The sequence below is a fragment of the Lethenteron reissneri genome, chromosome 14, assembly GCF_015708825.2.
Source record: "Lethenteron reissneri isolate LAM-NWPU_2019-01 chromosome 14, ASM1570882v1, whole genome shotgun sequence".
In the NCBI taxonomy this organism is placed as follows: domain Eukaryota; kingdom Metazoa; phylum Chordata; class Hyperoartia; order Petromyzontiformes; family Petromyzontidae; genus Lethenteron; species Lethenteron reissneri.
Window position 1 is genome coordinate 11,929,106 of NC_083792.1, and position 22,218 is coordinate 11,951,323.

General features: G+C 41.5%; 2 protein-coding genes across 4 annotated transcripts in view; one reads left to right on the top strand and one right to left on the bottom strand.

Moving 5' to 3' along the window:
- Positions 1 to 15,311, bottom strand: part of SAE1 (SUMO1 activating enzyme subunit 1) — a 29,907-nt gene extending 14,596 nt beyond the window's left edge. For all 3 annotated transcript variants that reach the window (XM_061551544.1, XM_061551542.1, XM_061551543.1), the window contains exons 1-6: positions 15,047 to 15,311; positions 13,895 to 14,006; positions 12,998 to 13,171; positions 11,791 to 11,933; positions 10,823 to 10,919; positions 8,486 to 8,591 (exon numbers count right to left, since the gene is read on the bottom strand). In XM_061551544.1, the coding sequence (XP_061407528.1) occupies positions 8,486 to 8,591; positions 10,823 to 10,919; positions 11,791 to 11,933; positions 12,998 to 13,171; positions 13,895 to 14,006; positions 15,047 to 15,135 (721 nt within the window). In that variant the 5' untranslated portion in view covers positions 15,136 to 15,311. The remainder of the gene's footprint in view (positions 1 to 8,485; positions 8,592 to 10,822; positions 10,920 to 11,790; positions 11,934 to 12,997; positions 13,172 to 13,894; positions 14,007 to 15,046) is intronic.
- A 908-nt stretch (positions 15,312 to 16,219) lies between these two features.
- SRP14 (signal recognition particle 14) lies at positions 16,220 to 22,214 on the top strand. Its single transcript, XM_061551546.1, has 5 exons — positions 16,220 to 16,443; positions 19,077 to 19,149; positions 20,811 to 20,926; positions 21,445 to 21,477; positions 21,725 to 22,214. Exons 1-5 carry the CDS (start codon positions 16,228 to 16,230, stop codon positions 21,809 to 21,811), a joined length of 525 nt encoding a protein of 174 aa, XP_061407530.1. The 5' UTR covers positions 16,220 to 16,227; the 3' UTR covers positions 21,812 to 22,214.
- Positions 22,215 to 22,218: the final 4 nt, after the last annotated feature.

A 22,218-nucleotide genomic window follows, 5' to 3' on the forward strand; every position in this document is an offset into this window, starting at 1 on the left:
CGAGGTTGGAGGAGATACAATGTAAACCATGAAATTTAATCGGAATTTTCTAATTTAAAGAATGGTAACTTTCTTTCAATCCACCCGCCTGTCCATCCAGCAGAATAAGTGAGGACACCATGGTCAGAGGATTGCGTATGGTGGTGCAATGTGTGGGTTCTCCCACCTCTTCCAAGATGTCAGGTCAGCATGGAAGAGTAGGCCAATTATCATCTACAGGGGCTCTTCAGAGCTTCCTCTAGTGAAGGACCTTCCACCAGCAGAGCCATGAAAGAGTAATTGCAGGGCTGCACCATTACGTTTTCCAGTATTTACATATTACAGTTCATTGCAGACAAGCTAAAATAATATTTCCCACCACCTTTACACTGAAATAACTTGAACAAAAATATAATTACTGCTGCCCTGTATTTGCAGATGTAAATATACACTGGCGTTCCAAGGCTCAAAGGGAACAAATAGGCCACTGATTAAATGTGACCCACTCAATACATAGGTAGACAGCTTCAAAGGCTATTTGTGACATCGATTGACACTAAAACGCAAAGGCCAATAAGCAAGCACGTAATGTGAATACATTAAAACCCTTATCTAAAAGCAATAGAGTAGCACAACGGAATGATGTGACCAAGGCTACGGCAACATTTATCTTCTTCAAGCATACATCATCCTGCTACACTAAAAGACTAAATAAAAACAACTTTTTTTTATCACTGCAGAGTTTTGGTCATAAAAATGCACAACTACTAACTACCCTGTGACGTCTTAACCCATTCATGACTAATTGTGCAATCATTGTTTTCATTTTCATTTATTTCATTCAGATGGTTATTGTTCATGACCATTACACTTCCATGTGTTTACACGGAGCCAAATGCTTCACTGGATTTGAACATGTTGCACTGAACTAAAATTATCGATTGAGGCTAGGTTCCGCTTCATAAGATTATCCGGTTAAGAGAATCAAAACATCCTGAACTGAAACGACTTGGCTTTGTGTCAGGACCCAGTCGTGCAAGTAATTTCAGAGCTCTATTTTTCCCATTCAATGACCGCGGTGTATAAGTCACATACACAAACACAGAACCAGCGCTGTAACATGGAAAATTGTAGAAATGCTTCATTGCAGACGCATCGATGGGTTTATATGAAATACCGTTCTTTATTTTAAATGCTAATTTAGTTAGCTCTATATTACAATCCAGTTAATAAGTAAAATACTTGTTTACATAGGAAAGCTTCACTTAAGTCTCAAGACTCTTATTCAGTAGAGGGCTGTTAACGTTATACCGTATGGCCAATTTCCAATAGTTATTTTTTCTGTATACTAGAAGGAGCGGTGGTACAGTGATTTACAATACTCTGCTAAGAACCTGGCACAGCCCAAGTTCGATGAGGCCAGGGCTAACATTAATAGTGAGTACAAGGCATGCCGGAACTGACCTTTGACACCTCCCTCCTGCATCCTTCACCAGCATGCACTGACAAGCTGGAAGGATGGTGTGGCATTAAACAACTCCCACGACTGGCAATGTGCAGGGCTTCCATTTATTAAAAACTACGAATGCTACATTATAACACTAACAATATTGCATTTCACTGACACAGCCAATTAAAATCTTGTTATGACTAGACCGAACAGATCGTCCGATCACAAAAATCCAACTTGGTTTAATCTACAAAATGTGTGAAACGACTACAAAAACTAAACATTTAGGAATTAAAATAACTCCATGTCCGCATAGCGTCCCTCTCACCCTCCCCCCCCCAAAAAAAATCTCGCACCACAAGACACACAGCGCGCGCATGCAGATACGGGGAAATCGTGGCACACATCTAACCAGCAACTGTTCCAGTGAGGCATGCAGCCCGCTACTCCAGCGGAGGTCAGCCACAGATGCCTCGATAATGCTCGTGGCGAAGTCACACGACACAACCGGAAGAGAAGGACAGGTGTATACCGAGAGAGTGCACGCAAGTGTGCGTCACACCACGGGCAGCCAGCTCCCTTCCCAGACATCGACTGATGACAACATGCAAATTAACTGGAATTCAGGTAAAACTATTACTTTCGTTTTTTTATGTATTTCCCACAAGCCGTTTCCACCACCACTGATCCTTACCGAGAGGCGTAGTAAACAAAGCGATGCATTGGTTTAACTTATTCTGGATTTGAAACTAACTCACATTTTGTCCTCACCTCATAGCAAGCCTAATTTAAAAACAATCCCAGAGATGTTACGTGTATGCAAATCAATTTAATTAATTTTTCAGTTTTCCAGGCAGGGGGGCAGGGCTTTTACTTCAAACGCTCAAACTAATGGAGTTGGTTTATAGAATAGAAAATTCTACGTGGTAGTGGAAGAAAGCACAGGCAGGGTGGCTTTCCATGGATAAAGAATTACAAGGCAGAGAAGAGATCGCCAGGAGGAAGAAGAAGAAAAGTACAATGAGAGGGAAATAGAAAGGGCCTTGGAGAGGAAGCAACACGAGGCGGCACGTGTGGTCCCTACATGTGGCCTTTATGAGTCCGAGTTATAAACAGCTCCCGTTTTTGGTCAAACTGCAGCCCAATGCCATTTACACAGTCTCCATCGTAGCAACATCTAACACTGTGGCTTTTCCACAATGGTATAGTGCCCGATCTCAGATCTATTGTGCAAAAACAAAATGTTCTTTTTTTATATTCATATCGGGTAATAGAGAACAATTGGTGACTTGGTTGGTACAAATGGTTCCACAATAAAGTTAACTGGGCAATAACCAATAAAAAAAATGTGTGGATTGCTACATATGAAACAGATTATTTACCTTCTTTGTTAACTATGCTCCGGCACACAAATGTCAGTCAACAGGATGTGGTGTAAGAGTACAATTCGGCGGCAAGGTAAACAAAAAATGCTCATAATTTTAGAACATGACCATTTGAGTAAAATTTACCATGTTGTTTACTCACGAACAGCCACAGTGAATAATCCACAATGAACTGTATTTTTTTTTTACAAAACAGAGGCAGGCCAATTAAAGTGACATATGCCTGTTTGTGATTCAGAACTTGAAGCAATAATTTGAAAAATACAACAAAGACATGCATATAATTTAACGCTGAGGCAGGAATAATACAACTAAAAGGCACTTCACCTGCCAGAAATTGGTTTACACACTACAGTATGCTTAACAATTGTACATACGGCTTACTTATCAGAAGCTTGAATCTGAGAGATTTTAAAAGGAGTGCAATCAGTAACGACGAAGAGCATTAACCTGTCACATCAGATCAACTAAAATAGATCAACTTAATCTAATTAAATACACACCCTGCAATCTCAAGAGCAGGACATGTGGTGCATTTCTCTCAATCGTTTACAGTTTGACAATTATCACTTAAAACTCACTTCTCATAACTACTCTACAATGTGGTCTAACAAGTCTAATTACATAAAAAAACCTAAGTACTATTTTAAGAATGCAACAATTAGTATAACTTCTGCGAGCTTCCAATAAAGATGTTACAACCTTTGTAACCAAAGCTCTCGCAGCATGTGACGGTGCGAGTTCAAAAGGACGCTTGAATCATGAGGCCTCTTTTGCTTTCTTTTTATGTCAAGCATGACATTTCTTTCCACAAATGCTTGCTTTACTTTTGGCCAATGATGAATTTTGAGGCATGAAGCAGTGTAGTTTGGACTTAAAGTCATTGTCATGAATAGCAAAATAACAACGAATCATTTTCAGCACTGTCAATCTACTGCTGGATGATGACTTCCCATGCATGTTGTTTGACTGCAGGTCAGTGGGGGGCTCAGGGCCAGATCAGAAATGATCACAGATGCTTGCCATTACCGGGAATTGAGCTTGCGACTCTGGGTTCATAGCGCAGTGCACGAACCACTACTCCACTCAACCATCTGTAGAACGTCCACACCTAAATACATGTAAACATCACCCTACTGCCACCTATACCTGTTACAGAAGAGGTGTAACGATTGCAATGTTATAGCTGGTAAATGCCTTTAGCATACATTATATACACATGCACATAGCGTCCAGCCGATGACCAAATCACGTGGAACGTGCCCAATCTCATCAGAACTCAGAAGATAAACGTGGTTGAGCTTGGATGGGTGACCCGTATTCAGGCTGTGGGTTTAGATTGTACATAGCAGAGGGCAGTGCAGCCCTGTCAATTGTTGTCATGTACTATGCTCACCCACGTCTATGCTGTCTTCACCAACACGCACTGACCAGCGGTGAAATATGGCCAAATAATTCCTGTGACTTGCATGGTATGGGAAGGACTTCATAAAGCAATGGAATAAGGAAGTGTGCGTATATATATATATATGAACACTTACACCATTTCAAAAGGACATCATCGTATTACTTATAGGGAATGTGTACCATAATAAGCAGTTGTTTTAGGGAAACACTCTTCATGCTACATTTAAATGTACAAATAGTACCACGTTTTTTTTTAAAGTTACATTATAATTACTGTACATGAGCAAATAACAAATGAACCACACAAAAAAAACAATCTGTTGATTGTGTTAAATTAATCATTCAATAATTATACGCAAGTGTTGTAAAAATCTATTTGTTTTATGAGCTGCAATTACACTGTTAACATGCACTACATAGCAAGTCTGACATTTTAAAGATCTTTTGTAAAATGTTTTTAAATTGAATATACTTTTTAAACAAAAAAAATCCCACCATTAGGAAATGACATCATTAGAAAAGTATAAAAATAATTAAACTCATTAAACGTTAGGGGACTTTTTCTCGCCGTTCTTTAAGGTCATTTGTCACGTTATTGCTTTATACACGGGGTTTTTACGGGAAAATTAGGCTCAGCCTGCATCTCCCACTCTGGCGTGACCACAAACACCGGCTCCATGTGAATCAGCAAGGGCATGTTTTTAGATTTTTGAGCTCCATGACTGCGGTGGTCAGTGTCAGCAGTTTTTTTAAAGGCTCACTTCTGAGAATTTAGTCAATCATATGCCACGGCCACCCCTGTCCATTGCAGTCACTAATACAGCACAGTTAAAGGGGACTGCTGTGATTCTCGTTCTCTGCTTAGCCTGTGACAATACACATTGTAAACGAAACAGAAAAACGTTAGAAAAACGTTAAAACGATTTTCAAACGTTTTTCTAAGACAATGTTTCTTCTGCTAGAAAGCTCTTTAACACTGAATTAATGTTTACAATAAGAAAATTAGCACGAACGTTCATGTAAAAACTAATAATAAATTTCAATCAGCATTTGAGGTTGGCATCGGAGGTATGCCTATAATTTTAATTTCTCACGCAAAATTCTCGCTATGCGAGATGAGATGCATAATCAAATGAGGCCGACCCCAGGCAATGATCAGATGCACCGCTAATTTGGCCAGCTCGTTATCACAGAAAAGCAGTGGCAAGTGGAAATTCCCCAGTGCGGACGAGCGACACCCTAACACTCGCTCAGCGGCACTCTTGCACAGCCCTCATGCGAGATAAGGAGAGAAGGCAACGGACGGAGTAAACAACACCGCCAACACGGCGGAAGGGAAGGAAGGTGAAATGCCACCAACTTGTCGTCTCGCAGACAGCCTGTACCGAATGCCCTGTTGTTGTTCCGACTAGTTTTAGCGCACACCTTGTTCCATTTGTAACTTTCCAAAATTATCAAACGCATGCAGGCAAACATTTTCAGTTTAAGGGCTTATTTCTACAAGTGAATTAGCAAAGTGAAAAAGGTCTGCCACATTTCTTCTCTCGTGATATATTTTGTTCAAGGAAATTCATTTTTACATTACAAAGCAGTAATAGGAAGTCCAGTAATAAAAAAACAGCCAAATATTGTTTGTTTTAAATGTATGTTTTCTGTAGTCCATAATTACTATATTAAAAATGGTTAACAGCAGTCAAGTTTAATTGTTATATCAGCCTAAAATATAATTGCTATGTAACCTTCATATAAACGAAGGAAAAAGATTTAAAGATATTGAAATAAACTATGAAAACGTTGAATTATAGTACTGTACAAATAAATGTTCAAACGATCATTTGAAATACGCCCAAAATTTAAGTTGCAAACACCTCGCATTTATTATGAAAAGTGACAACCAAGTGAATACAAGCGGCGCAAATGTATAAAATAAACGCGGAAAACGTTATTTCGTTGTCATATAAAAACTCCGAATCATGGTACGATTACTCGGTATTAACATTTGTACTTTCCTTGAAAAGTTGACGAACTTGACGAAATAATTATACCACAGTTTCCCCTCGACGTTAAATACGTTCCCACTGTTACAAACGCGCATGGGTGTATTTAAACAGGACGGCATCATGTTAACTCATGGGGGTTTTATTTTTTACGGCCGAATTCCCAGAAAGGTTTGCATAAGCTCGGCCGCAGGCATGCGACACCGTATCGTAGTCCTCCCCGTCCCGGGTGACATCATGCCCATGAGGTCACCCGTGTTGCCGTACGAGGGCTCACCGTCTGAGTGAAAATGTCACCCGTTACTCAGCGGCAGTCCCCTCTAAAGATCACCACCCCTGATCATGTGCTCTACGCTGCACCGTCTAAAGCATGCTTATGTGAAAATCCGTATACGGTTTTCTACATATGTAAGCTTTTAGAAATTTCGTTTAAAATACTTTAACTGCAACGTATAATACGTATCTAAAATGTATATATACATATATGCATGTTTGTCAACTCGAAATATGTTCAACTACAGTGTATAATATAAAGGAATAATTACGTTACTGAATTATATTGGTTTTGTATTTAATACTTAAAGAAATAACATTAGCAGGTCAAATAATGCGCAAGTTCAGAAGTTGAGAAGAATTGCCCCAAAAAATATATCAGCCTATCACGCATCCCATTATTAGTAAATACATAATTTTGTGAAACTATTTAAAAATGAAACATCAAAAATAAAAGGAGCATAACAAAGAAAAAACCCCATCAAAAATCAACATAATATATTTCATACATTTGAACTCTTTTTTTATAGTTTAGAACAACATTATTCTGCCTAACCACACTAATTTTGGGCCCTGCGTGGGACTGAGCCGTGGAAAGTTTGACTAACTGATGACTAATTGCCTACCGCACTATTGGTAACAAAAAAAGAAGTCACCCCTCTCTTTTTGTACACTATCGCTGCTGCAAAGCCTACCCCACCGTTTCCCCATTTCATTAGATCAGATTCCCAGTGCAATAAGTACCGATGTGCAAGACTTTCGCAACACATACAAACAGCATCCAAAATGTTGGCTTTCTCACACCGTTGCATGCTCTTTTGCAGGCCATCTTGGGGAAAATAATTGTTGGCAAAAACTATGGCACAACATTTGAGAAATTGATAAGTGTAAGGAGATTTATTTTAAACACGTTCTTTGCGAAGCAAAAGAAAAACTTAGCACATGGATACGTTATTCTATTCATTTTTGAAGAATGCAACAGATTAAATTGTAACAGTCCACTGTGTACTGTGATATTACATTGTATTTAATTACAATAATTTTATTACGAATTCAAACAAGTATTTATGCTTTATTTTCTTAACTTAGCATTACTCAAAATAGAATATCCCAGATAGCCAAAGCCAAACACCTTGGACAAGCACACTACACACAGCCATATAAAATGTCACCACATTTGGTACTATAAAATGCCTGTTCTTGCATGACAAAGGTAATATGATCCAAGCTTGTAAAGGTGCAACATTCTGTACAGAATCACCCAGCTACAAACGTTTTTAAAGAAAACATAAATGTTTTTTTTAAACTCCCAATTTGAAGTTTTTTTGCACTGCCTTGACCTAAATAACAATCGACCGCCGAGCCCCTGAACGCCTCTTTGTTGAAACCAAAAATAACAGGATAACAGCTCATGGGGGTATAACCCTGGCATGCGGCTGGGATGATGGCATTTAGAAAGGGGGGGGGGGGGGGAGCACACATTTTCACACAAATAGCAGACGCCCACCGACCTTGCGGTCGGCTGTGCGATCACACAGCGGATACAGCAGCCTACCTTCTCCATCCTACAAGGTGCTCTCAGACCACCACACGCTGCGATCTTCAGTCCACAGCATAGGCGGCAAATGTCAAAAACTCCAGCCGTTTTTATCAAGGAAGCAATGAGCCCAATGAGTCACTCCCGCCTCAAAGTTGCTAAGTGCCCTTTATCGCCAAGGCTACTATTTCACTACATATTTGGGGCAACGATAAACCTACGCATAATGACATGACATGCCAGTAGACCACACAAGCCATGTCAGAGTACAAGCTGCTGGATGTTCGGGACAAGCTGGGGCATATTGGATACATTTCTCACGAATTAACTGCGATAGTTTTTGTTTCCTGGTAAATACAGTTATTGAATAAAGAAGTTGTCAATGCTCTACAGATACTAAAAAACACACACGTTAATTTTGTTCACTTTAAAAAAAAAGATGCAATGAGGTACATACCTTTTGTAAGAAAGTAGCCAGCAGGTGTTTTTTTTATGATTTTCTTAGCTTGGTCCGTTGTCCAGTCTGCATCAAGTGCTTCCGCCAAGGTGCAAAACTCTACAGTCTAAAATTAAGAATATAATACATGATATGAAAATGACCTCAAAAGCAACTTTTTTTCTCTAAAAGAACATGCATCGAGAAAAATAATGCTTATATTTTTAGGATTTGCCAAAAATAAGTGTTAACATTAAACCATAATACCACCTTTACAAATAACATTATATACCAAACAAAATACATTATTTTAAACCAATTTTCCAGAATATAACGCAATAGATTGCAATTAATAATTACAACATATAACATTCTACATAAATATATTTAATTTAGGCAATGTATTTGAATGTTGTCCACATATTCATACAAATTAATTGATTAGACTTTCACATTTTTTTACAGAAATTCCTAACACAAAAATTACACATCAGATTCAAGATTGCATACAAAAACCTGTACATGGTTATAAACTGCACATTCTTTTATAATACTTGTAACATATCTTAAATATTAATTAAAAAAAACTACAATTCCAGATGAAAAACATATACAAAAGCATTATCAATAATACACTTTACACATATTTAATGTTTAAGAAAACTTAAACATTTTAGGATTTGCCAAAAATAAGCGTTATCATTAATCCAAACCACTTTTTAAAATAACATTATATACAAAAGCACAATACATTATTTTAAACCAATTTTACAGAATATAATGTAACAAATAACAATTACTGCTGAATAAAAACAAGAAAATAATAATCTTATGCTGTTAAATGTTAGCCGTAAACACAAATCGTTCTATATAAAGCAGTATTACCGTGCACAAGATATTTTACGTTAACTGCAGGCAAAGTCTCATTGTAAAGAAGCCATTCTTTCGCGTTAAACGGCAAGGTGCTGCAGCTATTACTGAACTAAGGCAGTGCGACAAATGCACTCCTTGGGCTTTTACAAAAAATGCTGATTAATGCTGATGCATAGTTACGTGATTTATAAAGCCACAATATTCAGGAACTCACACTTTTGTTAAGAACCAAACCGACCTCCCACTACTCATTCATGCTACATAAAAACTCAAGTAATCTTTTATTACATCATTTAGCCAAGTATTACATTTGATGACATTGCCTTCTGAATATAATATACCAATTTAGGTCTCCACTATTATTATTAGACAATCGTAACATAATATTAAACATAATTCTTATTTAAAACGTGTCCGCATGTAATGCGTAGAATCCTCTCTGGACAGCAGGCACGGGGGAATCTATGACCTGGAGACACATGAGACTGACCACTTCAACAAGGCCCACAGGCAATGTTGATCCATCATTGCAAGCACCTTACCCACACTAATCAGAGGGGAACACATTTTCCCTGCCAACACTGCTTCCAAGTTTAGCAAGCTCACTCACTTCTTTCACTGCATGGGTCTATTTCATACTTGGTCAACACCCACACTCTCTTTCGTGTTATTAATTATTACATAGCGCCAAGGTGCGTGTACTAATGTGTGGCCCACAAAGTATTTTAAACCTATATTTACACAACCATTGATATGCCAATCATGTATTGAGTTAATATTTACAGTGACTAACAGAAGGACACCATACCAATGCTCATTTTAACACAAATACGTTACATTTTATTCTGACGATAATGTATACTGTATACAATCCAGTCCATTGCAATAGTTTGCCAATAATCCTAAAACCAATGTATACATTAATGGGTTTTATCATATAAGTCAGTAGTGCACATCATTTATGTTATTTTAACATATTCCAAACTATTACACTAAATTCCGTAAACTTTAAATCCTAATACGGTTAAGAATTAATAATATCTAGCAAGCAAATTGTAAGCATCCCAAAAGTAAATTTGAAGCATTGCTTTTTCAACTGGAATTTTTTTTGAACATTTTTTGTTAGGACAACTGCAAACAGTGAACAGTAACTTACTGAAACACAGTAATCCTGTTTTGTGCAGTTTAAATAACTGTATTTCAATATGCGCACATCGTATATGATGCATTCTCCAACACTGTGAAAGCACTTACATGGCTAAGATGACAACCCATATAATTTAATATGAGGGAATTGTGTACTTGCCAAGAAATGTGTGCCAACACGATGTGCCTAAATAAGGCAAAATAAGAAAATGTGGGGTTTTTTTTTTTTTAGCCCAAGGACATGGAGGGCTTACAATGCACAAGGGCGGTACACGATTGCAATGTAGGCGATACAGGATTATGACCGACTCAGCGACTGAGGTAATTCCTCCCGTTTACCTTCTTGACCATGGTCGATTCCGACGAGATTACTTTGCGCTTCTTTGCCGCAGGGCCGTCCTCCGCACTCTCCACCTCCACCTTCTTGGGTTTTTCCCTTCAAAAGCACAACGACAGCAAATAGCCGCACACGCTTTAGCCCGCGGAGCATGAGGCAAGCAACATGCCCGCCCACTCTTAACGGCAACATTTGGGACATTTTCATTAAGAAATAACTTGAGCATAAAAAAAAACTTAAAATTCTGCCAAGTGCTTAAAATTGTGTTTCTCTAACAGGATAGTAAAACAGTTATTTTAATATTACAGTGCAGAACATCCAGATGTCATTCAGAATGTGACATGCCCATGTTTAAAGGCAATGCTGAATGATGGCCTCCCACATCGTACAGGTCCTTGATGTTAACGGACGATTCGTCACCAAGCTGGTGCATGCGGGTACATGAAGGGAGAGAGCATCCATCTGCTGCCCAAAAAGTAGCACACCCCCAAAGTAGTCTACAAAACCCTGGTGTGCATGGTGATCGCACATCCAAGCACTATCTAGGCTCAACCATAGTTAGCTTCCAAGATGTGGCTCCGTCGAGCATATCTCAGCTCATTTGGTCATTATTATTGACTGTACTAAATGTGATTCTAGTACCCTTAATCTTGGTTCTTTCGGAAAAGTCACGAAAGAAACAAGAATATGAATCCCTGCAGTCACAAAAGCTTTAAATCGAAATCTAGTACCCTTGTTCAAAATGCAGACGAGTGTATAAACTATCCCCACATGTTAAAGAAATACAACTAACTACATCATAACCAATAAATATCCATTGCAAAATATTCCGTTCTTTAAATTGTAGTATTTCTGAATGAACTTGTCATCTATTTTCTGAGAATGTGTTCAAAAATATATTTTTTTAACCAATGCAAATATTATGAATCATAGAAGCATTTACACAATCAACAGGTTCACAGCAACTTACTCCACGTAGTCATGAATCCCCAAATCGGCAAACATGTAGCCGTGATAACCAAACACATCTCCTGCAAAGAACTTGATCTTACGCTCGTGACAGATGCTATTAATCTTAATCATGACATCCTGAGGGCACCCGGTCAGGCATATCTGCACGGACAGAAACAAAAAAACAAGACAAATGTTAAATTACAGTACATCTAGCTTATGTCATGCAAAAATGTAATTTCTATATTCATTGGGTCTTTCGGTAAAGCAGCGTAGATAGAAAAAATAATCAAAATAATAACAATATCACGACGTTTCGATCGCAACACAAGCAATCGTCTTGTGTTACGTCTAATTTCCTTTTATTATACTTGGAACATTTAGAAATTAGTTGTATAATTAAAAAAATTATGTAAAAAACATATTATACGCACGTTACTCTAACATTATCTTCAAGTCAGCTTATAAAACAGCTTTCGGTCTAAGACTGGAAGGTTTTAATCAACAGTGTATACATGCTGCTGCCCTCCTGTGGCTACCATTAACATGGATGGCGACTGCACGGCATGTTCTATACTAAACACACTTCTTATTCCTCATATTATTACCTGAAATGATATTTGTTAAATGAAATTGGCCTCGGTGGCATTTACAGTGCTAATTATCTGAATATTTCTCAATGTATTGATGCAATGCACATATAACAAGAGGATTACGGCTGTAAAAAATTAAGATAGCATGGCTAGCAATAATACTAAAGCACCTCCCCGGCAATATTCCCCATCAATAAAACAAATTACCAGTTTGGTTGTTTAAACATTGCTTTTTAAGTTAATGTATGTGATTTAACGTTACCTTTTTGGGGAGCAAATCAGACCAGTTGTCGTATCACTTTATTAATTCACCACTGAATTAGGACTTTCCACCATGCGAGTTGTGAGGATTATGGTGAGAACAGGAGCATAAATATGATAGCGCTGCCCACCACATAGCATAACAGCAGCCTACACTAAGCTGGTGTGCATGGTGGTCACCGATCGATGCACGATCCAGACTCAACCGTGCTGAGCTTCCGAGATCTCGCGAGATCGGACACATTCCTGTTGACTTGGTCATTTAACATTTAACCCAGTTGCGCTTGTGATGACCAAAACATTACGAGACATAAACAAGCTCTATTCGGTGACTTTTTTCTTTGAGTTAAAAGGCGGGAACGTAGAAATCACCGAGTCAAACTGGGTGAAGAACTCTTCGGTCTTGCTAGCGATGTCACTCTTGTCCGTCCGCACATCAACCATTGGGTTGAGGTTCTGGGCACGCTCCAACGAGGCTTCAGCCAAGTTCTCTCCAAGCCGGCTCTGTGGAACCAGAAACTGAGCGCGGGTGCTCTCTTCTGTTGCCTACACAGATAGTGGACACATAATTACATTTTCAACATGCAAACAAGGAAACCTACTCCTAGGCAGTTCCACGATATGGGATATAGTTTACTGATACTTTAAAGATTTAGGCAATTCTTACATTAACCATGAAGTAGCAAATTACTTGGGCATAGTATGTCAACCAATTAGTAGAGATCAATATTGTCTGTAACTTTCTTGGGAAGAGAGAAATGCTCCTAAAATACCGCACAGGATTGTGTGCGTTTAAATTCCATGCTGAAATGGTGATGATGCATTAAGTCTTGTGTATGTTCCATAACATTGACCTGTTAAATAATAAAGCCACTTTCATACCAATTTGTATGAATTTGAGCGAGGTTTCCGAATTTGTGGACTTGTCCATTTGTAAAGTGACAAACGATTCTAAAAACATTCAACCTCCAATAATGCACTGGCAATGAATGCTTAGAAAAGGGCACAAAAACCTGTTTACGTACAAAATAAGTCGCGTGTAATTTAATGCCAGTTCCACATATATGACCAACACAGCCAGAGTATTACACAAAGTGTGACTCCGCAACATAACATTAAACAACACGTAAACGTGTGCATGTATTTGTACAAAAGCTCCGAGGCCTTATCCAGACCGCCGAGAAGAACTGAGTGTGTGCACATATAGCAGTTAAAATTAAAAATATGTGTAAGTAGTGCTTGGAATAAAGCTTTATTATGGTACCATACCTTGTTGTGATCTAAAAACGTCACGGACTTCACTCCAGCCAGAATGAGGTTCTTCGCAACCTCAGCTCCAAGCCCTTTCATCCCCACGATCAGCAGCTTGGAAGCCCTCAGCCTGCAGAAGACGATTTACTACTCTTGTATATATGCCCTCATGCATGACATTTTTGTGTATTTTCCTCTGCATGAAAGTTATTTGTAAACGGCTTAATGTACCATTAAGTGTTTTGCCAATGTAGTGACCAGTAAATAGTAAAAACGTATCGCATGCATCACATGTGGCTGGCTGTAACTACTTTTCTGTGGTTGTGAACTAAGGCTGAATCACGTGGCAGACCAAAAAGGTCATTGTTGATGTAACATTGAGTCACATAACTGGCACACAAACCGAAATAGGGGCACCAAATAAATCTGACTAGAGCAGACTTCAAGGGCCTTAACACGAGTTATGTCAATTAAAAGTTTAAGCTGTATGTGTATATATAGATGCGGAAAGTTTATCTGAAATAATGCAAGTGTCTACCTGTTTAAACATGTGTTGTTTATAAACCAGACTAATATAAACAAACATCAGCTAATGCCATCAACTAACTGGATATCCACCCATTCATTCATTCATTCCTCTGCGCACAGCAGTAGCAATGTTTGCAAAAGGCCCTTTAGATCAGGTCCAAGCAAAGATAGTCACAATCATCTCAAGGCCACCTCAAAAACCATGGGATGTTGGCACAATAAGTTGAATTTGGTCCTAAACCGTGGGATTTTGGCCGCAATTTGCAGAATTCTTCCAATGTGGTATTTTTGGTCAAAAGCTCTGGGCAAGCGAGACCAGAAACGTGATGTTTTGACGATCAGAATGTGGGACTTTGATAAAAGGCCATTGTATTTCGGCTCCAAGAATTGTTACATGCCCCCCCACCACCCAAAAACGTGGCATTTTGCCAACAAGCCTCAGAAGTTGGTCACGAAACGTGGAATTTCCACCGTATGAATGAGAGCGCTGCCTCGAAGCGTGGAAAATCTAGCCGCCACCACCACCAACACGCGTTGCTTGCGTTTCAGCCGCTCACAAAGAAAAAAAAGACGTGGGACTTTTGTGGCCAAACCCAGTGGAAGTCCTCGTCCCCCAGGCCCCTTGTGAGGCCCACGGCTCACCTCTTCTGGGCCTCGAGACCCCACAGGCGAATCTGGCGGTCGTACTGAGCCGCCTCCTCCTCGCTGATGGCCGTCTCGTTCTCCACCATGGTCGCCGCGAGGTTGAGGGTTATCTCAACAAAAGACGAGAAGAGAATGAATGGTGGTGGTGGTGGTGGTGGCCCGACGCGGATTTATCGCCGCTGCTTGTGCCACACAACGAGAAGATTTTTTTCCTCCTTTCCCGCCGGCGAACACGCGATCTCGCCACTAATTCCGTACAGCGCATAAGGCGGCGGCCGAGGGGGGGAGGGAGGGGGGGGGGTTGCCCGTGCCGCGGTGATCGCCGCGCGTGATTGGTCCACCCGAGAGCACGTGGTTGACCGTTCGAATTTGGTGGTCCGTTTCGTCTCTTTTTGTGTTGCAGGCGCGTGGCGCGTCACGTCCGGCGTCGTCGTGACGTCGACCGGTTGGGGAGGGCGCGAGTTGTAATTGGGGCGGACATGTTGGGTAGGGAGGGGTGTGTAGGTGGGGGGGTGTAGGTGGGGGGGGTGTAAGGTGGGGGGGGGTGTAAGGTGGGGAGGGGTGTATGTGGGTGGGGGTGTAGGTGGGGGGTGTAGGTGGGGGGGGTGTAGGTGGGGGGGGTGTAGGTGGGGGGTGTAGGTGGGGGGGGTGTAAGGTGGGGGGGGGTGTAAGGTGGGGAGGGGTGTATGTGGGTGGGGGTGTAGGTGGGGGGGGGTGTGTGGGGGGTGTAGGTGGGGAGGGTTGTATGTGGGTGGGGGGTGTAGGAGGTGGGGGGGGGGTGTAGGTGGGGGGTGTAGGGTGGGGGGGGTGTAAGGTGGGGGGGGTTGTAAGGTGGGGAGGGGGTAGGTGGGGGGGGTGTAGTTGGGGGGGCGTAGGGGGGGGGTGTAAGGTGGGTGGGGGTGTAAGGTGGGGGGGGGGTGTGTTAAGGTGGGGGGGGGGTGTAAGGTGGGGGGGGGTTGTAGGCGGGGGGGGTGTTGGTGGGGGGGTTGTAAGTGGGGAGAGGGGTGTAAGGTGGGGGGGAAGTCGCGACCCCAGGCTGTGTGGGTTGGTGGTGGGGGCTGCGAGATCGCGTGACAATGACGTCACGTTTGCATGAAGGACGTGGGGGTGGGGGGAGGGGGGGGGTCACCCCCTCCACCGTAGTAAGATGGCCGCGTGCGACTCACGTTCCACGCCGGATGTTGGCGATGCCAACTTACAGGCGGCGGCGGCGCGTGTTGCGTTACTCGAATACGAACGACTCGAGGTGGTGGTCAACGTGGACTTGCCGCTGTTGCCACGCTCAAGCAGGAATAGCGAGCTCCGAGGGTCGGGGGGGGGAGAGAGTCCTTGCGTTCGTTTACACAGCGCGTCAAGTCGCCGCGGGGACCATGGTTCTTCTGGAGAACGACGTGGTAAATGCGATCTGCGGTGACTGCTTACGTGGCCTTAGAACGGCTTAACTTGAGCGCGTGAAGCCGGCGATTCGTTGCAATGGACGACCTTTGTTTGGTTCCTTGTGGTGTGCTTACGACTCTGCCTCAACACAATCCACTGCTGGATGGAGTCCACCCTCCCCACACACTAAAGCTGTTGCCATATCCGTTGTTAATCGCTTGTATTGTTGTATTGTACCATACTGGACCACGCGGGTCACTGGGAATTGAACCTGGAAACATTTGGTTCCGTGTGCTTTCACCGCCTTCGTTTTAAAACAAGAGTTAAACTGTGTAATGGCTCGCTCCGGAGGTAACAGTGTGGATTTAGCACCCACGTCTCTGGCGTGAAGAGGGGGTTTAAAGAGGAAGCCACCAACTTTTTTGTTGCCTTTCGACGAAATGTCCTCTCGTCAGATCTCTCCGAAGCTAAGCAGATAGCCCTTGGATGGGAGACCAGTCATGCTTCAAAGATGTGCAATAGGCCGCACCAAAAGCAACATTGTTGTTGGGCAGCAAAGAGAAGTAGAGCCACGTCGTTTGTTACTGTGCGACGTTCTAACATCTGTACTGGCCGCATTCACAAACCCCGCCCTTAGCAGTGTGGTGAAGTGTGGTCAGTTTGGTGAAGTGTGACCAGTTTGGTGAAGTGTGACCAGTTTGGTGAAGTGTGGTCAGTTTGGTGAAGTGTGGTCAGTGTGGTTAAGTGTGACCAGTTTGAAGTGTGGTCAGTTTGGTGAAGTGTGACCAGTTTGGTGAAGTGTGGTCAGTTTGGTGAAGTGTGGTCAGTTTGGTGAGGTATGACCAGTTTGGTGAAGTGTGACCAGTTTGGTGAAGTGTGGTCAGTTTGGTGAAGTGTGACCAGTTTGGTGAAGTGTGGTCAGTTTGGTGAAGTGTGGTCAGTGTGGTTAAGTGTGACCAGTTTGAAGTGTGGTCAGTTTGGTGAAGTGTGACCAGTTTGGTGAAGTGTGGTCAGTTTGGTGAAGTGTGGTCAGTGTGGTTAAGTGTGACCAGTTTGAAGTGTGGTCAGTTTGGTGAAGTGTGGCCAGTTTGGTGAAGTGTGGTCAGTTTGGTGAAGTGTGGTCAGTTTGGTGAAGTGTGGTCAGTGTGGTGAAGTGTGACCAGTTTGAAGTGTGGTCAGTTTGGTGAAGTGTGGCCAGTTTGGTGAAGTGTGACCAGTTTGGTGAAGTGTGGTCAGTTTGGTGAAGTGTGACCAGTGTGGTGAAGTGTGGTCAGTGTGGTTAAGTGTGACCAGTTTGAAGTGTGGTCAGTTTGGTGAAGTGTGACCAGTTTGGTGAAGTGTGGTCAGTTTGGTGAAGTGTGGTCAGTGTGGTTAAGTGTGACCAGTTTGAAGTGTGGTCAGTTTGGTGAAGTGTGGCCAGTTTGGTGAAGTGTGGTCAGTTTGGTGAAGTGTGACCAGTGTGGTGAAGTGTGGTCAGTTTGGTGAAGTGTGGTCAGTGTGGTTAAGTGTGACCAGTTTGAAGTGTGGTCAGTTTGGTGAAGTGTGACCAGTTTGGTGAAGTGTGGTCAGTTTGGTGAAGTGTGGTCAGTGTGGTTAAGTGTGACCAGTTTGAAGTGTGGTCAGTTTGGTGAAGTGTGACCAGTTTGGTGAAGTGTGGTCAGTTTGGTGAAGTGTGGTCAGTGTGGTTAAGTGTGACCAGTTTGAAGTGTGGTCAGTTTGGTGAAGTGTGACCAGTTTGGTGAAGTGTGGTCAGTTTGGTGAAGTGTGGTCAGTTTGGTGAAGTGTGGTCAGTGTGGTTAAGTGTGACCAGTTTGAAGTGTGGTCAGTTTGGTGAAGTGTGACCAGTGTGGTGAAGTGTGGTCAGTTTGGTGAAGTGTGGTCAGTGTGGTTAAGTGTGACCAGTTTGAAGTGTGGTCAGTTTGGTGAAGTGTGACCAGTTTGGTGAAGTGTGGTCAGTTTGGTGAAGTGTGGTCAGTTTGGTGAGGTATGACCAGTTTGGTGAAGTGTGACCAGTTTGGTGAAGTGTGGTCAGTTTGGTGAAGTGTGACCAGTTTGATGAAGTGTGACCAGTTTAGTGAAGTGTGACCAGTTTAGTGAAGTGTGACCAGTTTGGTGAAGTGTGGTCAGTTTGGTGAGGTATGACCAGTTTGGTGAAGTGTGGTTAGTTTGGTGAAGTGTGACCAGTTTGGTGAAGTGTGGTTAGTTTGGTGAAGTGTGGTCAGTTTGGTGAGGTATGACCAGTTTGGTGAAGTGTGGTTAAGTATGGCCAGTTTGGTGAAGTGTGACCAGTTTGGTGAAGTATGGTCATATCCTGCACGGCGTGGGCAAGCCATCGTCGAGCAGTGGATTGACATAAATGCCATACATGGGACAGAACGTAAAACGTGACATTAAAAATGCGAAGTAATCGGTTGACTGAAAATGCGTGTTCTCTTTTTACATACTCCGTGCTTCTTTCGGCAAAGTCACATAGAAAAATAATCATAGATCACGACGTTTCGAGGTCCTCTCCCACCTGAGGACGACCGCTTGTGTGGCGATCGAAACGTCGTGATCTATTATTCTGTTTCTTCTCCTCCGTGACTTTACCGAAATAACCAAAGAGTATGGATTCCTGCAGTGACGAAAACTTTAAATTCTTTTGTTACAGTTTCTTAACGAGCTCACCAGGCTGTTCCAAAAGTGCCGTTCGTCTGGCAGCGTCTACATGACCATGAAGAAATGTGAGTGGCTTTGAGATCTCCTTTGAAGTCCAAAATTAACGTGGCAATGGAGTTTGGGGCTCTGTCGGTCACCTTTGTTGGGATTTAACTCGGGTTGACAGACCATTTGCACGTCTCGCTGGCTACAGCCACACTTTGCATCACGGGTTCCAGTACTGGCAACTGGCAAGTACCGTTTATGTCATTTCTCCTGCAAAAGCGATACGAATTAGGCCAAAGTTGGAATACTATTGCCATATCTGGGGTAGAACACCCAGTTCCTACTTCACTGAAGAATCGAATTCAACCTAAAGCAGGTTGATTGACGAAACAGCACTTGTTGATGTATGTCATTTACTGGTGGTCATTTGCCTCCTAAATAATATTCTGTTCCTTCTGCTCTGGTTACTATTCCCATGAACCTCACTCCTGGATTCCATCAACTCTATTGAGGACTCGATCTATCAGACTGCCTGGGTTTTCTGCCTAAGTAGAGCATTGCAAAGTACTCCGTGCTGTTCACCACATCTGCGCCTCTATATAAGGAACGAAACAGACTTCTCCACAAATCTGTCTGTCGCCTGATGAAGCTGGTTGTAATTACTGGCAAAACGTGATACTCAGATTGTAAATGTTGTGGTTTGGCTCTCCAACACACCGGTGTGCTGTACTAGTGACGAATTGGCCACGTTCTGTTTACGTGACAACCCTTACTAGTTGGCTGTGTCGGGTGGTGGCGGGCTTTAATGACACATTTATATATTGACGCAATCTAACCCAAAAAAAACTTGATTATGGATGATATTGGTCACGAAAACCTACGAGTTAAACTTCAATTTCATACTTTCATTTTGTGATATTGACCCTCTTCACCTCCGTAAACCGTGCCCCTTCATCTTCTTTACCTCTTTTCCTCAACGTCTTTCTTGAGCTTCCTTCTGCAAGCATTGCCCCATCTAGATCTTTTTATTCTCCCAGTTTCAATTAAGACTTCTCTCCTCCTGGACTTCACCGTTACTCTTGCGTTCCATACAATTGCTTAGGTTATTAGTAACTAAATTGGCAGCAACCAAGTAAGTCTTTGTCTCCAAAATCTTGTACTCGAGGACTTTGACGAGAGTGTATTTGATATATGTAATTGAAACAGCCACATATGCCCTATTACAACCAACTTCAAGCCGCTCAGTTTAGTGATGCTCCTGTGTTCACCGACCCAATGCAGTCACCCATTAATTATCATTCATTTTCTTCTTTGTCACTTGCTCATAGAAACTACCACAGTCAATGTTTCCATAAACTTCACAAATTGATAACTCTGGCCCTGTCGAGGACTTTTTAGACTAAATGTAATGTAATGTCATACCGTTTCGACAATTCCACTGCAGGATACATTCATATTTCTCCTTTCCTCACACTGCTTGAATTTGAAACTCCCATCGCCGGTTTCCCAATTTGCAATAACCTTGCTCAATTCAAGAAACATATCCTCTTATACTATCATTCGTGCCCTTAGTCTTTGGCTACTTGGGTGGTTATATAGGCTGTTGGGCTTGTGCTCAGCATCTGTGATTTTTAAATGGAGTAGTTGCAAAGCATCACAAGTCCTTGTACTGGTAGCAATTGTGTTCTCTTGGTAAGTGCCAACTGCTTTGCTTATACACCACCATATCCTTTATCCACAGATGACGGCAGGACCAAGCCCATTCCCAAAAAGGGCACACTCGATTCTGTACAAGAACCGGCAGAAAACAAGTGTCTCCTTCGAGCATCGGATGGAAAGAAGAAAATCAGCACAGTGGTGAGAAATGTGGCGCAGTATAAAATGTCATTTTAAAATGACTAGGATTTGCTCCTAGGTCCGTTGCAAAGTAGTCTTATGTAAAACGTATCCAGCCCACATTTGTAAAGTCTTTGCAGCAAAGCGTCATAAGAAGAATAATCCAGAGTGGTTTGAACTTGTAGCTTTGTGTATGAGTATAGTTTACCATGATGTGTTTGAAAAGAGCTGAAGTAGGTTGACTTAAATCTGTCAAATGTGTGGATTGTTTTTACCAAAAGGACATGGGAACATGTCGAATAACAATTCAAACGGAGCCTTTGAGAAAAATTGGAGATTTTAAGAAAGTTGACAAATGAGTCAATCTTTATACCACCTTCCCTAAAGGAGGACCAATACCTGAGAAGTTGGCTGGCTATGCAGTTGAAGGCAGTTATAGTGACATTTGTGATTTTATGTTAAAGTGAAAAATTAAGTAGTTAATATTTTCATTGAGATACACTGATAATCTTAAGTAATCTCATTTCATTTGTTTCTAGATAAGCTCAAAAGAAGTCAACAAATTCCAAATGGTAAGTCAAGACTTTAATTTATTTCAACAGAATTTCAGTCTTTGTAAAGCTTGTTCTGGTTGGTTGTATGTATGTGCTATTCAATTATAATTGTAGATCAACTATCAAGTCATTTACCAGATGCAAGATCAAATTGATGTCACTTGTGATGCATATGGAACACTGCTCTGGCTTAACAGTCCAGGGAATGCATATATTACCTGATAAAGTGCTTAGAGTTTAATTTATTGATGTTATACTATTTCAGGCATACTCCAGTCTCCTCCGTGCCAACATGGATGGACTCAAGAAGAAAGACAAAAAGAACAAAACCAAAAAGACGAAGGCAACTTAGTTGTATAAGTTTACAAACTCGACTGTTATACGAACACTTATTTGCTTGTTTTCAAATCGGTTAAAGCTTTTGTTGGTGTCAATACAGTTTGAAGCTGTTTTATGCTCAACTTACAGCTTTTTCCATTAATCCCATGCATTGTATACATACAAACCTTTTGTTGGCAAACTTTTCCGTCTTACCTCTGCTCTATACTTTCATTTTAAAGTAGAGGTCTGAATTGGAAATGTGCCCCCTCTGATGCATCCATTGTATTAATTTTGCGTATACAATTAAGTTAACATTTTAAAAGCAATTTTAAGTTTAAAATTTGTCTTGTTGTATAAAGTAATTATCACATGTACTGTCATTTGTATTTGTTTGTCTTTGCCCCATGTTCACAAATACATTATAATCAAAAGTAGTAC

What these genes read in the sequence shown, in the direction of transcription:
- SRP14 (XM_061551546.1), top strand. Translation starts at nt 16,228, where the DNA reads ATGTTGGCGATGCCAACTTACAGGCGGCGGCGGCGCGTGTTGCGTTAC. An exon ending in CTACATGACCATGAAGAAAT is followed by an intron (nt 19,150 to 20,810) that starts GTGAGTGGCTTT and finishes CTTTATCCACAG; the next exon opens with ATGACGGCAGGACCAAGCCC. An exon ending in AGAAGAAAATCAGCACAGTG is followed by an intron (nt 20,927 to 21,444) that starts GTGAGAAATGTG and finishes ATTTGTTTCTAG; the next exon opens with ATAAGCTCAAAAGAAGTCAA.